We start from the raw sequence: 18,249 nt of genomic DNA on the forward strand, positions 1-18,249 counted from the left end.
CGATTTTTTAGTAAGAAAATAGAAATAGAGAGCTCAACAGATAGTGAAAAGTCAATTTTGTTGGTCGACAATAGTTAAAAACTCAATTATGGTCGGAGCACCCCCTATGGTGAAAGGAGTTGTTGAAAAAGAAGGGAGGTGTCGTGCAAATTTAAAAAACTAGGGAAGAGGTTGATGCAATTATGGGAAATCCCCAAAACTTATGTTTTATTATAGTTTTACTCTGATAGATTTGAAAATTCACTTATGCTCTCAGATTTTGTTCAAATTTAATTGGGACCATGCAAGTTATTATTCATTGCATATGTTACCACTTATTCGACATTTTATGCATTTTGACTTTATGAAATTACACATTAGCCTCAAATTATTAGAATATTACAGCATGTGCCTTAAGTTTAATATTAATTGTATTAAATTCCAATTTAATATCATTGAATATATATACATACATAGCCTTCTCAAAGTCACATGTGCGAGTTGAGTTGCAGAAACTATTAATCTCTTAGGGTCCCCCCCCCCCCCCCCCCCCCCCCCAACTTGGGCAATAGGATAATTTAAAATTGTTCATTTTCATGACGCTCAGAGGAGTTCGTTCAATCCTGGAGGCTGGACGCCTTGCCATTTGTCCACGTACCATTAAAATCTAGAACAAGATATATTCCATACGGGATTAACATATTTTGTTCTAAAACGAACAAGAAAGAAATACGCGTTGTGGAAGAGACTCGTCAACTTAGTCGACGATCTGGCTGCTAATTCTTTCTATTAATACGTACTGGTAACAACTGTTTCAGTTCAACCAAAGATGGAAAATCCATTTCCTCTTCTTTCTTCATCGTTCCCGTCCGCTGTTTTCTTCTTTCTAATCGCTTCCTTGTTCACTCCCACAGCTTCCAAGATTCACAATTATTTCGAAAGGCCGTCTTCTCTGTCTGTTGAGGATGCTTCTTCGGCTGCCATCTCTTCCCCGGACAATTCCTTCACCTGCGGCTTCCATGAGGTTGGAAGCAACGCTTATGTTTTTGGCATTTGGTTCACGCATTCCATTAATAAAACCATTGTTTGGACGGCCAATCGGGACAAGCCGGTCAATGGCACTGGTTCCAGGATTTCTCTGCGGGGTGATGGAGCCATGGTCTTAACCGATGTCGATGGCACTATTGTCTGGGAGACCAATACCAGCTCTACTGATGCTCGGAGAGCTGAGCTTCTCAACTCCGGCAACCTTGTTCTCAAGGACCCACAGGGTAAAATTCTCTGGCAAAGCTTTGATTTTCCCACTGATACACTGTTACCTTCGCAGAGATTTACCAAGGGCAAGAAGTTGACATCTTCATTAAGGAAAGGTGGTTATGCTTCTGGGTACTTTAGCTTTTATTTTGATAATGATAATATGTTAAAGTTGATCTATGATGGACCTGAAATATCAAGCTTGTATTGGCCTAATCCTGATTGGACTGTCTTCCAAAATGGAAGAACAAACTACAATAGTAGCAGGATTGCTGTTTTGGATGAAATGGGTGGGTTCTTATCAAGTGACCAGTTCAACTTTCGTGCATCTGATATGGGTCTTGTAATCAAAAGGAGACTCACAATGGATTATGATGGCAATCTGAGGCTTTATAGCTTGAATAACAAGACTAGGCAGTGGATGGTGACATGGGAAGCTCTTTCACAGCCGTGCGACATTCATGGTGTGTGTGGCAAATACGGCGTTTGTGTTTATGTCCCAGAGCCAAGGTGTTCATGCCCCCCTGGTTACGAGGTAAGTGATCCGAGTGATTGGAAACAGGGTTGCAAGCCTAGGTTCAACAAAACTTGTTCAAATTTTAAGGATGTGAAATTTGTGGAGCTCGTGCATACAGATTTCTACGGGTTTGATCTTAATTATGGCATATGGATTTCATTTGAAGCGTGTAGGGAGCTTTGCTTGGGGGATTGTCGTTGTGAAGCATTTAGCTATAGGCTAACAGGAGCCGGACAGTGTTTGACGAAGAGTGCTCTTTTCAATGGGTATCAGTCTCCTGCTTTCCAAGGCAGCATTTACTTAAGGCTGCCTGCAACTGTGGAGGAGACATCAGCGCACACAATTTTCAACGCCACCGATCTCATATGCAATTCCAGGGATGCTGAAATTGTTCAGAATTATACTTCCATGTATCTTTTATCTGGAAAGAGGGTGAAATGGGTTTATTTATACTCATTCGCTGCAGCCATTGGGGCAATTGAAATCTTCATCCTTTTAGGGGGCTGGCTTCTGTTCGGGAGACAAGGTTTGCCTGATACAATTGAAGATGGATATCGAGCGACAATCAGTCAATTCAGAAGATTTAGTTACTCTGAACTCAAGAGTGCTACCGGAAACTTTAGGGAAGAGCTGGGAAAAGGTGGCTCTGGCGCCGTTTATAGGGGTTTTTTGAGCGATGAAAGAGTGGTGGCAGTGAAGAGATTGGGAGACGCATTTCAAGGGGAAGAAGAGTTCTGGGCGGAAGTGAGCATAATAGGGAAAATCAATCATATGAACCTAGTCAGAATGTGGGGATTTTGCTCCCAAGGGAGCCACAGACTCTTGGTCTACGAGTACATAGAAAATCGTTCGCTGGATGGGCACTTATTCTCCAAAAAAGTTATTGGATGGAAGGAGAGGTTTAAAGTTGCAGTAGGGACTGCCAAGGCCTTGGCCTACCTTCACCATGAATGCCTAGAATGGGTTATCCACTGTGATGTGAAGCCGGGAAATATACTTCTGGACAAGGACTATGAACCAAAGGTTGCAGATTTCGGGCTTGCAAAGCTGGCTCAGAGAGGTGGCGCTGGTTCTGAGTTTACTCGAATTAGAGGAACAAAAGGGTATATGGCTCCGGAGTGGGCTCTGAACCTGCCCATCACTGCAAAAGTCGACGTCTACAGCTATGGAGTTGTGATCCTGGAGATGGTAAGGGGAATTCGGCTTTCCAATTGGGTGTGGGACAATGCCGAGGAACAGGAAGCAGAGCTTACAAGGTTTGTGAGGACGGTGAAGAGAAAAATTCAAAGTGGAGAAGATTGGGTGGAGGATGTGGTGGATCCCAGATTAGAAGGGCAGTTCGACAAGAGCCAGGCAGCAACACTGGTTGCGACTGGTCTTTCTTGTATCGAGGAAGACAGAAACAAGCGACCGGCAATGGCTTCAGTTGTTCAAGTTCTAGTGGAATCCGAAAACGAAAATTAGTTTAAGCTGCCGTAAACCTTGTCACCTATTCCACAGCAAATTTTATGTAACAATAAGCTTGAAATTTGATAATGAAGATGGGAAAACTAATTAAGGGAAGCTTTTTACATTCTCAGAGGTGTGTCCTGGGAAAACTGTTACATCAATTTATGCATGAAATCCACGTATCGTGTAGAACACAAAGAGATGTAAAAAAAAAACAAATTATTTTTCAAATCCATATTAATGATAAAAAACTAATTGAAGGGCAAGCACAATTGCATAAATCATAGGCCAAATCTTCTTCTCCTTCTCTTCTATTGTGCCAAAACAGTTTCTTAATGGGTAAAAAAGGATGTGATAGATTGTAAAGAGAAGAGGGGTCATAGCATTCAATTTATAACTTCAATAAAATTCAACCCATCATAGAATGATTTACACTTATTTCACAAATTAAGACAAATAGGTCTAAACCTAAAAATGTGCACGAAGGGTAAATTACCAATTATGATCACATGTAACCTATTGGGCCTCCAAACAATGTTAAGCTAAATTCCAACTAGTTTTCTCAAAACAAGTCCTAATTAATATTACACATTATAAAAATTATAACATTCTCCCATTTATGCAATATTGGTTGGTGTCTTAATTTTTTTTTTCTTGTGAAATTCACTCTCCAGTTGGACAACAAAAAATTTAAAAAAAAATTTGAGTGGCCACATTTAAAAATACATATCTATAGTTTAACAAATGATCACTTTTAAATATATTTCGTTCAACCTAATTATCAAAATCAAATCATAGCCACCAAAATGTATTTATTTAAATAAATTGGCACCATAGTCATAATTTTGACAATTAAATCAACATGAATACGATATGATTTGAAAGTGTAAGGCGAATTCGGCTTTCCAATTGGGTGTGGGACAATGCCGAGGAACAGGAAGCAGAACTTACAAGGTTTGTGAGGATGGTGAAGAGAAAAATTCAAAGTGGAGAGGAATGGCTGGAGGATGCGGTGGATCCCAGATTGGAAGGGCAGTTCAACAAGAAGCAGGCAGCAATGGTGGTTTCGACTGGTCTTTTGTGCATCGAGGAAGACAGAAACAAGCGACCAGCAATGGCTTCAGTCGTTCAACTTCTAATGGAGTCTGAAAACGAACAATAATTTGTACACTAAACCTGTAATTTCCACAGCAAATTTTGTTAAGAATGCATGTCATCTACTACAATTGCTTGGAAATTCTATCTTTTCGAAAGTGTATGGGTTTGATCAGAGAATGGTTTTACCTTGAGATTCCTTTGGTGCATTTGTGTTATGCAAAGCAGTGTATAGTTATGAATTTGCGATGGAGCAGGCACTCTCAGTTAAAAGGCCCGGTTGTTGATCTTTTCTTTTTGTCTTTGCTTCACTTTTCTCCTCTGGGCTTCAGGTTTTTGGAAGAATTTTTATCCTTATAGACCTTTGGCGATGTTTCTTGACTTTCCTTGAAAAGTGCTCTTCTAAGGATGGATGGGGGCAGGGGATGTGTTCTGGCTTGCTAATGATCTGTTCCTAAGTTCAGTGATTTGAACTTGGTGTGCTGCGCTCTGTGGTTTCCTTGGATATGGCGTTGGGCTCGATCTGATAGGCGTGTTTGTTTGGTCTTTGGGGGTGGTTTCGATGATGTTGGGGACATATTGAATCTTGAGTTGGGTGCATGAGTGGCAGTGGCTGTGTTGGTGAGAGGTCTGGGCACTCACTTCTTTTGAACTGAAGATTTGTTAGGAGTTACTGATATGGAATTCTGGATCTAGTTGTTTGGCAAGACGTATGTTGGACCGAGCGAAAGACTCAACACACAAACTTTACAAAATCCGAAAGGGCTTCAATAGATCAAAACCATTCAATCACTTACGAGATAAAATGAACCGCAAGCAAACTAGATAAGAAAAGATACAGAAATTAAAAGAGGGACACAACGAATTTACTATGGTTCTCCCAAATGGGCTATGTCCACGTTAAGCTCAAGAAAAAAGAGCTCACTGCACTAAATCGAGTAGGGTTACAAAATTCAACCATACAAATTGTACATCACTGGTTCGTTTAAACAAAATAGCCTCATAATCATCAAATATTGATTAGAAGCAAACCTAGAACCAACAATTACAACACAAATAGAGATACAAGAACAAATACGAAGCTCACCCAAGATGACTTTCCCAATTGATCTCCCTCCTTTCCCCTTTTCTTTTCTATAATTTTTCCCGTCTAATTTACCATCCCGAGGCATTGTTACATTGATATGAGAGTTGAACGGCTGAGATGGGATCTGATAAAGGCAGCATCGATGGCCATCATTTAATCGTAGAGCACGATTAACAGAAAGGCAATAAGGACAAGCAAATGGGCATTGGGCAGAGTAAGGACAATCAAGAGGCGTCAAACAACAGAGAAGAGGCCTGTGATGGTTGCAATGTGGCCCTCCATCAACCGTTCATGTGGACTGCTGAGGTTCCCGATATTGCCCTCCAATCAAGATGGCAGCGTTTTGATGGTTCACCCACAACAATCTCCACCTTGAAGGATTAAGAGGAGAATGAACCCAATACTTATAAGATAATGCAGCACGTTTCAATTTCTTACCATCATCGCTCTTGTCAGTTGAAGGAACAACTGACTTCAATGTGCAGCAAACTCAAGCAATGCTTGAACTTGACTGCAGTCAAAGTCTTGGTTCCCATATCAGCTGGATTATCCTCGATAGAAACCCTTTTAATCATCACAGTTCCATTTGTTACCAGTTCTTGGACAAAGTGATACTTTACTTCAATGTGCCTACTCCTCTCATGATATACCAGATTTTTACAGAGGTGGATAGCACTTTGACTATCCGACAACACCACCACTTTGATTTGAAGCAAATTGATTTCCCTCAGGAGGCCTTGAAGCCAAATGGCTTCTTTAAAGGCATCAATGATTGCCACGTATTTTGTCTCAGTGGAAGACAATGCAATTAGGGGCTGCAATTGTGACTTCCAACTGATGCAGTTACCTCCCAATGTAAAGAAGTAAGCGGTATTGGATTTCCTAGAGTCTTTATCACCTACAAAATCTGAATCTACATATCTCACAAGATCAAGATTATCATATCTTCTTTTATAACACAAGCCACAGTTAACTGAACCATTAATATATCTAAGCAAGTATTTCAAGGCATCCCAATAAGATTTTTTAGGGTTTGACATGTATCTGCTTAGTAAGGAAATTGAGTGAGCAATGTTAGGCCTGGTACTTATCATAGGATACACAATAGTTCCTATGGCATTTGCATAAGGAACATTTTCCATCTTAACAATTTTAGAGTTTGAGGTGGGACAGTGGGCTTTAGATAGCACGAAATGACTAGCTAAAGGGACCGATATAGATTTACTATTATTCATACCAAATTTTTTCACAGCCTTTAACAAGTAATCATGTTGTTGTATTTTTAAACTAAAATTGCTTCTATTTCTTTCTATTTTCATTCCTAGGATTTTCTTAGGATGCCCTAATTCCTTCATGTCAAATTCCATATTTAACATAGATTTTAATTCACTGATTTTGGACTTAGATTTGCTAATTAACAGAATATCATCTACATATAGCAGCAAATAAATAGGAATATTAGAAAGGGTAAAATAGAAGCAATTATCATACTGACTCCTAACAAAGCCAATTTCAAAAATAAAATGGTCAAATTTCTTATACCATTGTCTAAGTGACTGCTTTAGGCCATACAATGATTTCTTTAATAAACAAACATGCCGAGGTTTAATTGAGTCAGTATACCCAATTGATTGTACCATATATATTTGTTCTTCCAAGTCACCATGTAGAAAAGCAGTCTTAACATCTAGTTGTTCAAGTTCTAAATCAAAATGAATAGTAACAGGTAGCATTAAACGGATAGTTTTAAACTTGACAACTGGGGAAAATATTTCATTATAATCTATTCCATTTCTTTGTGTAAAACCCTTTGCAACTAACCTTGCATTGTATTTAATTGGTTCAGAGGGTGACATACCCTCTTTTAATTTGTACAACCACTTACAATGGATTAATTTTTTATCCTTTGGTTTGGGAACAACTTCCCAAGTTCTATTTGCAGCAAGAGATGCCATTTCTTCATCCATGGCTTGCTGCCATTTAATACTGTCTTGAGAGTTGACAGCCTCCTCAAAAGTAAAAGGCCCACTATCCCTCAATTCATACCCAGCAACAAATCTAAGGATTTGGCAGACATTGGTCCAAGGTAGCCTTGATTTTTTAGTGCCTGCAGACCTTTCAGGCTCATGTGACCAATCTCAAGTGCCATATATCTATCTCATCAGATTTTATAATGCAAGCAGAATGCATATTAATAGAAGGATGATAGCAACCATTTAAAATATACAAACCATGTTTCTTAGTGCCAGACATGATGAGATTATCACTTTTAAGAACCTACATGTAACGATTCTCTGCTTTATATAAAAAACCTAACTCATCAAGAGTGCCTGGAGATATTAAGTTTCTCTTTAAGCTTGGTACATACCTCAAATCAGTTTGAAACCAATTCCTTGTACACAACATGATTGATTATTTCCCATATGAACTGTACTAGTTTTCTTTTGATTAAAGTTTTGAAACCATTTTCTATTAGAGCATATATGAAAGGAACAACCGGAATCCATTACCCATTCATTTTCAATAGATGAGCTAGAGACAGTAAGAACTTCAACTAGACAGTTTGAACTCCCTACATTTACATTTGTGTTACCCCCCTATTTCTGTTTCCTAATAAAATCATAATTTTGATGTGTCCATCTTTTCCACGGTGGTAGCAGTTCCATTTTGTTTGTTTCTGTTTTCCCTTCTTATCCTTTTTCTTCCCTTTAAACCCTGTTCCACTAGATTGATCACTATTTCCTATGTGATTCTTTTTATCACTTTTAGCTTTCACAAACATATTAATTGTTACCAGATTTCTTTGTTGTATTTAGTTCAAGTTCTCTTGCTTTAATACTCGAGATTACAAGATCTAAGGTAGGAACTATACCAGTATAATGTAATGCATGTTTAATAACATCATATTCGTCAGACAGAGAATTCAATAAAATCATTGCCTCACTGGTGTCTCCCAGTGCTTGGTCAATACCTCTTAACAATAGAGCTAATCTAGTAAATTCATCTACATTTTCATCCATTGATTTAGAGGTATCCATTTTGAAGTTAAACAACATGCCTTTTAAATATACAAGATTAAGAGCAGTCATAACAGAAAATAAAGAATCAAGTTTGTTCCACAGATCAATAGGGTTAGACATACCATTTACCTTTCTTATAACGTTGTCACCGAGATGAAGAAATATGAGGTTGTAAGCCTCCTCTCTGATTTTCTCAGTTCGAGCAATCTGGTTTGTAGATCATTTCCGATCATTTGGTTCCAGTGCTATCAGCACTTTGTGATGAGAGAGAATGACTCTCATCTTCTTTTTCCAACTACTGAAGTCTCATTTTCCGTCAAATATTCTGATTTTGAATCGGGTGGACGACATCTTCGCTTTGCACGAAGGTAACCTAGACCTCTAGATTAAGACTCTCTTAGCACACACCCACTGACTGAGAATCGAAGAAACCCTAGAGCCTCGGTTTGCTTTACAAAGCAAATAACAAAGAACACCCTAAAAGCAGAAATCAAATGACCTGGATTCTGACTCAAACCCTAGAGCACGATTTATGAAACCGAGCTTTGATACCACTGTTGGACTGAGTGGAAGACTCAACACATAAACTTTATAGAATCCGAAAGGGCTTCAATAGATCAAAACCATTCAATCACTTACAATATAAAATGAACCGCAAGCAAACCAAATAAGAAAAGATATAGAAATTAAAAGAAGGACACAACGGATTTACCATGGTTCACCCAAATAGACTACATCCACGTTGAGCTCAAGAAGAAAGAGCTCACTGCACTAAATCGAGTAGAGTTACAAAATTCAACCATACAAACTGTACATCACTGGTTTATCTAAACAAAATAGCCTCACAATCATCAAATATTGATTAGAAGCAAACCTAGAACCAACGATTACAACACAAACAGAGATACAAGAACAAAGATAAAGCTCACCCAAGATGAGAAACTTTCCCAATTGATGTCCCTCCTTTCCCCTTTTCTTTTCTGCAATTTTTTTCGTTTAATTTACCATTCCGAGGCACTGTTACATTTATACGAGAGTTGAACAGTTGAGATGGGATCTGATAAAGGCAGCATCGATGGCCATCAATTAATCGTAGAGCATGATTAACAGAAAGGCAATAAGGACAAGCAAAGGGGTGTCGGATAGAGCAAGGACAATCAAGAGGCATCGGATAGCATAGAATAAGCCTTTGATGGTTGCAATGTGGCACTCCATCAACCGTCGACGTGGACTATTGAGGTTGCCAACATTGCCCTCCAATCAAGACGACATCGTTTTGATGCTTCACCCACAACAAGGTAATTGGAAAGCTCCTTGTAGCCATTCTTCGTTGGTGTGGAGGGGGTTTGTTGAAGAATATTGAAGGAGCTGCTCTTCTGTTCTTGGGATTTTGGATATAGTTTGAAGCCTGCGTTCAAGGTTAAAGCCCTCTGATTTTGCCTCTGTAGGTGTGGGGTTGTGTTTCACAATTCACATGCATTGCTGATCCAAGATTTGGATTATTTGGTCCCGTTATGGTGCTGTACGAGCTGTTGCTTCGGGGGCATAACTTTTCATGAAAGTCATGCTAATCTTAACCGCAAAAACGAATTCTCTTGTAGAGGTTCGATTAATTGGGATTCTTGTTTTCCCATTTTTGAAATAGGCGATGGTGGTATCTACATCTAAATGGCAGTGTGGGTGCGGCTTTCCTCGCCCAAACTAGGCGACATTATCATTCATTGAGGATCCTGTGAGTGAAGATGCAGCAGAGTTGGATTTTCCACTGCTGCTGATTGGTTGATCATATATTTGTTTTCTGTTCATTGTGCCATGGTGGAGTGCTGTCTTTAGGTACTTTTTTGGTTTTATTTCACAGTATAGGGATTTTGGGGAGCTGGGTTGAATAATTGGATCCATGGCCATTTTGCAAAGCCCCAAAAGCAGAAGAAGCTTTCACATTTTTTAGGAGAAAAAGGTAAAATTTCTTATCTCAAGAGCTTCTGCAATTCAGCTCTAAAATTTTTGCAGGGGATTAAATTATAGAATCCAAAATCGAGATTCGAATACGAAAACTACAACTCACTATAGCAGTCTACAATCCAAGTTCTATTTAAGAGCAACCCATGCTCGCCCTCAACTGCAGCTATGGCCTGGGGGCAGCTTTCACATCCTTCTTGTTTCTGGAGACCTAACACCCTCGTTTCCATGCCTAAGAATATATTTTTATAATAGTAGATGCAATGCCATGAGAAATGAAGATGCTTGCATTAGACAATCATATTGAAACTGTCAAATCTTTTTAACATAGATGGTAAATATAAGTGGATTCTTATACATCGTGAGGATATGGTTAATATTCATTTTCACTTTTCGATCAAGTTCAAGTTTTGATAATAATTTATGAAAGTTGGGAGTTCAAGGATGAGAATGATACTTCCTAACCCTTTGCCATTCCTAAGAATCTAAATTTAATATAAATCCAATTATATGTGTATGATCTTGTGACAAAATTAAAATATCAAGTTATTTTAATAAAAGATTAATTTAGATATTTTGAATTAATTATTTAAAATACAAAAAATTGGAAACAAAATATTGAGAATGCTATGCACAAAATCAAGATATGATGATTAAAATAAAAAAAGTAATTTAAGCATTTTATATAGGATTGACAAAATAATTCGAGCTCAAAGACACTCGCCTTGATTGGTGCAAGGTCAAAGATTATTTGACTAGGGTTAGATTGAATTTAATAAATTTTTAATTATTTTTCAATTGAGATTAATGTGTAAATAGTATTTATCATCCAAATACTATCCTCCCTCTGCCCAAACACTCTTTTCATATATTATTTATTTTATTAAATATAAAAAAATATTATCTATTTTATATATTTTTCTATATACATAAATATGTAAATGGATGGGGCAAGCACAGCCTGCCCCGCCCTATTGCCAATACTAATTTTATAAGATTATTATAAAATCCCAACAAAGCTAAAAGGGTAAATTTTATGGGATATTCTAATTATAATAAATAAAAAATAGGTTTGTTATAGGACAAAAAAATGTGGTAACTAAAAATCAACATAGAAACTAAAAAAAAAAAAAGTCTTGTTGACTTCAACTAGGCTAGTTTGACTGGTTCATCCATCCAAACATGATTTTTTTTTTTGAAAGTTTGGATAGTTTTTTGTCAAACGATTTTTTTTTTTTTCTATAAACCAAACGAATTTTCTTGGTGGTTTTTGATTCAACCGATTGGGTCCAATTTTCAAAACATTGATTTTGATTCAATTGACCTAATTTGAAGTTTGATAGGTATAAAATTTTTGGAACAAAAACTTAGGATTTTTGACCTATCAATTCTCTATGAATAGTCCTTCATCTTATTTTTTAAAATATGCACTTTAGAGAGTGCCGAATGCCATATTTGAAATTTTTAGAAAAAATTATTGAATATTAAATATAAATTTTAAATTAATTTAAACATGAGAAGGGACCTATCTATAATTGGACAAATTATCGAATCTCCAGAATAATTTTTGAGAACCAAAAGTAATTTTATAAAGATATAGAATCTAAGAGTAATTGTTTCAAATTGCTAAATGGGTACTTTTTCACCAAGTCATGAAGCCCATTTGGATTCAAAAAAATTTGAGCAAACCAAAGCAAATTGACCCAAGACCATCGTTGGGTCTCATAGATGAAATTGAGGCAAATTTGCATGATTTGGTGTCATTGAAAAATGTTAAACAGATCGAGAGATATTTACATTCAAAGTTGGAACCAACTCAAGACAACCAAATCACCAACCCAACTTTTGAACTTGAATAAAATACAAATGGAGTTAAGATGAGTTCAACAAGGCTTTCGACTTCCAAATTCAATTAGTTAAATCTAAGATATCAACCACTAAACTTAGCAAAAAACATGATTTTTAAATTATTGTTTGTTAATTAGAAAAAATCGATGAATGGGTTTCGAAGTCAACATCAAAGAGAATGACTCAATTATTTCAGTACGAATTTCAATCACAAACAAATGAGAAATTGAAGGCTAAAGATTGAAGAAACAATGTGGTAACAAGCAACCATCGGTTAAAGCCATGGAACTATCAAATCTTGTTGAGATTTGATCCAAATTCAATCTAGTTTATCTTAAAAATAAAAAATAGGAAGAACATTGAGAGAAAACCAGCCAAATTAAACCAAAATTAGCAAGAATTGGTGAATGATATGCATCCCAGATTTACTACAAAAATCAATCCAAAATTGCTACAAATCAAGTTATCAAATGACGAGGATGATTAGCAAAGTTGGCAGCAAGCATGACATTGGTGTTGACAATGGCCGAATTAGCAAAGATTTTATAGGTAAAAGAAAATAGAACAAGGAAAGAGCTTTATCTATAAATAACAAGTTTATTCTTAGGTTTTAAGGCACCAAATAATGAGAAAGTGATAGAGAGGGTTGAGGGTGTTCAAAAAGAGCGAAAGAAAACAAGAAGAAATGAAGAAATTTAAGTTCATTAAAAAAACTAGTCCAACAAATTATGCCATCAAAAAATTACTTAAATAAGTAGGTCTAACGGTTTTTTAGTAAGAAAATAGAAATAGAGAGCTCAACAGATAGTGAAATGTCAATTTTGTTGGTCGACAATAGTTAAAAACTCAGTTATGGTCGGAGCACCCCCTATGGTGAAAGGAGTTGTTGAAAAAGAAGGGAGGTGTCCTGCAAATTTAAAAAACTAGGGAAGAGGTTGATGCAATTATGGGAAATCCCCAAAACTTATGTTTTATTATAGTTTTACTCTGATAGATTTGAAAATTTTCACTTATGCTCTCAGATTTTGTTCAAATTTAATTGGGACCATGCAAGTTATTATTCATTGCATATGTTACCACTTATTCGACATTTTATGCATTTTGACTTTATGAAATTACACATTAGCCTCAAATTATTAGAATATTACAGCATGTGCCTTAAGTTTAATATTAAATGTATTAAATTCCAATTTAATATCATTGAATATATATACATACATAGCCTTCTCAAAGTCACATGTGCGAGTTGAGTTGCAGAAACTATTAATCTCTTAGGGTCCCCCCCCCCCCCCAACTTGGGCAATAGGATAATTTAAAATTGTTCATTTTCATGACGCTCAGAGAAGTTCGTTCAATCCTGGAGGCTGGACGCCTTGCCATTTGTCCACGTACCATTAAAATCTAGAACAAGATATATTCCATACGGGATTAACATATTTTGTTCTAAAACGAACAAGAAAGAAATACGCGTTGTGGAAGAGACTCGTCAACTTAGTCGACGATCTGGCTGCTAATTCTTTCTATTAATACGTACTGGTAACAACTGTTTCAGTTCAACCAAAGATGGAAAATCCATTTCCTCTTCTTTCTTCATCGTTCCCGTCCGCTGTTTTCTTCTTTCTAATCGCTTCCTTGTTCACTCCCACAGCTTCCAAGATTCACAATTATTTCGAAAGGCCGTCTTCTCTGTCTGTTGAGGATGCTTCTTCGGCTGCCATCTCTTCCCCGGACAATTCCTTCACCTGCGGCTTCCATGAGGTTGGAAGCAACGCTTATGTTTTTGGCATTTGGTTCACGCATTCCATTAATAAAACCATTGTTTGGACGGCCAATCGGGACAAGCCGGTCAATGGCACTGGTTCCAGGATTTCTCTGCGGGGTGATGGAGCCATGGTCTTAACCGATGTCGATGGCACTATTGTCTGGGAGACCAATACCAGCTCTACTGATGCTCGGAGAGCTGAGCTTCTCAACTCCGGCAACCTTGTTCTCAAGGACCCACAGGGTAAAATTCTCTGGCAAAGCTTTGATTTTCCCACTGATACACTGTTACCTTCGCAGAGATTTACCAAGGGCAAGAAGTTGACATCTTCATTAAGGAAAGGTGGTTATGCTTCTGGGTACTTTAGCTTTTATTTTGATAATGATAATATGTTAAAGTTGATCTATGATGGACCTGAAATATCAAGCTTGTATTGGCCTAATCCTGATTGGACTGTCTTCCAAAATGGAAGAACAAACTACAATAGTAGCAGGATTGCTGTTTTGGATGAAATGGGTGGGTTCTTATCAAGTGACCAGTTCAACTTTCGTGCATCTGATATGGGTCTTGTAATCAAAAGGAGACTCACAATGGATTATGATGGCAATCTGAGGCTTTATAGCTTGAATAACAAGACTAGGCAGTGGATGGTGACATGGGAAGCTCTTTCACAGCCGTGCGACATTCATGGTGTGTGTGGCAAATACGGCGTTTGTGTTTATGTCCCAGAGCCAAGGTGTTCATGCCCCCCTGGTTACGAGGTAAGTGATCCGAGTGATTGGAAACAGGGTTGCAAGCCTAGGTTCAACAAAACTTGTTCAAATTTTAAGGATGTGAAATTTGTGGAGCTCGTGCATACAGATTTCTACGGGTTTGATCTTAATTATGGCATATTGATTTCATTTGAAGCGTGTAGGGAGCTTTGCTTGGGGGATTGTCGTTGTGAAGCATTTAGCTATAGGTTAACAGGAGCCGGACAGTGTTTGACGAAGAGTGCTCTTTTCAATGGTTATCAGTCTCCTGCTTTCCAAGGCAGCATTTACTTAAGGCTGCCTGCAACTGTGGAGGAGACATCAGCGCACACAATTTTCAACGCCACCGATCTCATATGCAATTCCAGGGATGCTGAAATTGTTCAGAATTATACTTCCATGTATCTTTTATCTGGAAAGAGGGTGAAATGGGTTTATTTATACTCATTCGCTGCAGCCATTGGGGCAATTGAAATCTTCATCCTTTTAGGGGGCTGGCTTCTGTTCGGGAGACAAGGTTTGCCTGATACAATTGAAGATGGATATCGAGCGACAATCAGTCAATTCAGAAGATTTAGTTACTCTGAACTCAAGAGTGCTACCGGAAACTTTAGGGAAGAGCTGGGAAAAGGTGGCTCTGGCGCCGTTTATAGGGGTTTTTTGAGCGATGAAAGAGTGGTGGCAGTGAAGAGATTGGGAGACGCATTTCAAGGGGAAGAAGAGTTCTGGGCGGAAGTGAGCATAATAGGGAAAATCAATCATATGAACCTAGTCAGAATGTGGGGATTTTGCTCCCAAGGGAGCCACAGACTCTTGGTCTACGAGTACATAGAAAATCGTTCGCTGGATGGGCACTTATTCTCCAAAAAAGTTATTGGATGGAAGGAGAGGTTTAAAGTTGCAGTAGGGACTGCCAAGGCCTTGGCCTACCTTCACCATGAATGCCTAGAATGGGTTATCCACTGTGATGTGAAGCCGGGAAATATACTTCTGGACAAGGACTATGAACCAAAGGTTGCAGATTTCGGGCTTGCAAAGCTGGCTCAGAGAGGTGGCGCTGGTTCTGAGTTTACTCGAATTAGAGGAACAAAAGGGTATATGGCTCCGGAGTGGGCTCTGAACCTGCCCATCACTGCAAAAGTCGACGTCTACAGCTATGGAGTTGTGATCCTGGAGATGGTAAGGGGAATTCGGCTTTCCAATTGGGTGGGGGACAATGCCGAGGAACAGGAAGCAGAGCTTACAAGGTTTGTGAGGACGGTGAAGAGAAAAATTCAAAGTGGAGAAGATTGGGTGGAGGATGTGGTGGATCCCAGATTAGAAGGGCAGTTCGACAAGAGCCAGGCAGCAACACTGGTTGCGACTGGTCTTTCTTGTATCGAGGAAGACAGAAACAAGCGACCGGCAATGGCTTCAGTTGTTCAAGTTCTAGTGGAATCCGAAAACGAAAATTAGTTTAAGCTGCCGTAAACCTTGTCACCTATTCCACAGCAAATTTTATGTAACAATAAGCTTGAAATTTGATAATGAAGATGGGAAAACTAATTAAGGGAAGCTTTTTACATTCTCAGAGGTGTGTCCTGGGAAAACTGTTACATCAATTTATGCATGAAATCCACGTATCGTGTAGAACACAAAGAGATGTAAAAAAAAAAACAAATTATTTTTCAAATCCATATTAATGATAAAAAACTAATTGAAGGGCAAGCACAATTGCATAAATCATAGGCCAAATCTTCTTCTCCTTCTCTTCTATTGTGCCAAAACAGTTTCTTAATGGGTAAAAAAGGATGTGATAGATTGTAAAGAGAAGAGGGGTCATAGCATTCAATTTATAACTTCAATAAAATTCAACCCATCATAGAATGATTTACACTTATTTCACAAATTAAGACAAATAGGTCTAAACCTAAAAATGTGCACGAAGGGTAAATTACCAATTATGATCACATGTAACCTATTGGGCCTCCAAACAATGTTAAGCTAAATTCCAACTAGTTTTCTCAAAACAAGTCCTAATTAATATTACACATTATAAAAATTATAACATTCTCCCATTTATGCAATATTGGTTGGTGTCTTAATTTTTTTTTTCTTGTGAAATTCACTCTCCAGTTGGACAACAAAAAATTTAAAAAAAAATTTGAGTGGCCACATTTAAAAATACATATCTATAGTTTAACAAATGATCACTTTTAAATATATTTCGTTCAACCTAATTATCAAAATCAAATCATAGCCACCAAAATGTATTTATTTAAATAAATTGGCACCATAGTCATAATTTTGACAATTAAATCAACATGAATACGATATGATTTGAAAGTGTAAGGCGAATTCGGCTTTCCAATTGGGTGTGGGACAATGCCGAGGAACAGGAAGCAGAACTTACAAGGTTTGTGAGGATGGTGAAGAGAAAAATTCAAAGTGGAGAGGAATGGCTGGAGGATGCGGTGGATCCCAGATTGGAAGGGCAGTTCAACAAGAAGCAGGCAGCAATGGTGGTTTCGACTGGTCTTTTGTGCATCGAGGAAGACAGAAACAAGCGACCAGCAATGGCTTCAGTCGTTCAACTTCTAATGGAGTCTGAAAACGAACAATAATTTGTACACTAAACCTGTAATTTCCACAGCAAATTTTGTTAAGAATGCATGTCATCTACTACAATTGCTTGGAAATTCTATCTTTTCGAAAGTGTATGGGTTTGATCAGAGAATGGTTTTACCTTGAGATTCCTTTGGTGCATTTGTGTTATGCAAAGCAGTGTATAGTTATGAATTTGCGATGGAGCAGGCACTCTCAGTTAAAAGGCCCGGTTGTTGATCTTTTCTTTTTGTCTTTGCTTCACTTTTCTCCTCTGGGCTTCAGGTTTTTGGAAGAATTTTTATCCTTATAGACCTTTGGCGATGTTTCTTGACTTTCCTTGAAAAGTGCTCTTCTAAGGATGGATGGGGGCAGGGGATGTGTTCTGGCTTGCTAATGATCTGTTCCTAAGTTCAGTGATTTGAACTTGGTGTGCTGCGCTCTGTGGTTTCCTTGGATATGGCGTTGGGCTCGATCTGATAGGCGTGTTTGTTTGGTCTTTGGGGGTGGTTTCGATGATGTTGGGGACATATTGAATCTTGAGTTGGGTGCATGAGTGGCAGTGGCTGTGTTGGTGAGAGGTCTGGGCACTCACTTCTTTTGAACTGAAGATTTGTTAGGAGTTACTGATATGGAATTCTGGATCTAGTTGTTTGGCAAGACGTATGTTGGACCGAGCGAAAGACTCAACACACAAACTTTACAAAATCCGAAAGGGCTTCAATAGATCAAAACCATTCAATCACTTACGAGATAAAATGAACCGCAAGCAAACTAGATAAGAAAAGATACAGAAATTAAAAGAGGGACACAACGAATTTACTATGGTTCTCCCAAATGGGCTATGTCCACGTTAAGCTCAAGAAAAAAGAGCTCACTGCACTAAATCGAGTAGGGTTACAAAATTCAACCATACAAATTGTACATCACTGGTTCGTTTAAAC

At 38.0% G+C, this 18,249-nt stretch overlaps 2 protein-coding genes across 6 annotated transcripts; both read left to right on the forward strand.

The window, feature by feature from the left end:
• The first annotated feature begins 722 nt into the window (after positions 1-722).
• Positions 723-16,292, forward strand: LOC127789283 (putative receptor protein kinase ZmPK1). 3 transcript variants are annotated; one of them, XM_052318152.1, is made up of 2 exons: positions 723-781; positions 13,857-16,292. In XM_052318152.1, exon 2 carries the CDS (start codon positions 14,099-14,101, stop codon positions 16,175-16,177), a length of 2,079 nt encoding a protein of 692 aa, XP_052174112.1. In that variant the 5' UTR covers positions 723-781; positions 13,857-14,098; the 3' UTR covers positions 16,178-16,292. The 3 variants fall into 3 exon arrangements, with proteins under 3 accessions (XP_052174112.1, XP_052174113.1, XP_052174111.1); XM_052318153.1 differs by lacking the exon at positions 723-781 and adding an exon at positions 13,686-13,744; XM_052318151.1 differs by lacking the exon at positions 723-781 and having other exon boundaries at positions 13,762-16,292.
• LOC127789284 (putative receptor protein kinase ZmPK1) lies at positions 1,545-17,718 on the forward strand. Of its 3 annotated transcripts, none has more exons than XM_052318155.1 (3): positions 1,545-1,768; positions 1,924-3,006; positions 17,118-17,718. In XM_052318155.1, the coding sequence occupies exons 1-3, from the start codon at positions 1,695-1,697 to the stop codon at positions 17,323-17,325; spliced, it is 1,365 nt and encodes a 454-aa protein (XP_052174115.1). In that variant the 5' UTR covers positions 1,545-1,694; the 3' UTR covers positions 17,326-17,718. The 3 variants fall into 3 exon arrangements, with proteins under 3 accessions (XP_052174115.1, XP_052174114.1, XP_052174116.1); XM_052318154.1 differs by lacking the exon at positions 17,118-17,718 and adding an exon at positions 4,154-4,862; XM_052318156.1 differs by lacking the exon at positions 17,118-17,718 and having other exon boundaries at positions 1,924-3,329.
• Positions 17,719-18,249: the final 531 nt, after the last annotated feature.

Source organism: Diospyros lotus, chromosome 13 (assembly GCF_014633365.1).
Source record: "Diospyros lotus cultivar Yz01 chromosome 13, ASM1463336v1, whole genome shotgun sequence".
Classification (NCBI taxonomy): domain Eukaryota; kingdom Viridiplantae; phylum Streptophyta; class Magnoliopsida; order Ericales; family Ebenaceae; genus Diospyros; species Diospyros lotus.

Excerpts from the sequence above, each read along its gene's own strand:
- LOC127789283 (XM_052318151.1), top strand. The coding sequence starts at position 13,772 with ATGGAAAATCCATTTCCTCTTCTTTCTTCATCGTTCCCGTCCGCTGTT.
- LOC127789284 (XM_052318155.1), top strand. The coding sequence starts at position 1,695 with ATGGTGTGTGTGGCAAATACGGCGTTTGTGTTTATGTCCCAGAGCCAA. Across the intron at positions 1,769-1,923 it reads CATGCCCCCCTGGTTACGAG|GGAGCTTTGCTTGGGGGATT; the intron begins GTAAGTGATCCG and ends TGAAGCGTGTAG. Across the intron at positions 3,007-17,117 it reads CAGGAAGCAGAGCTTACAAG|GTTTGTGAGGATGGTGAAGA; the intron begins GTTTGTGAGGAC and ends AGAACTTACAAG.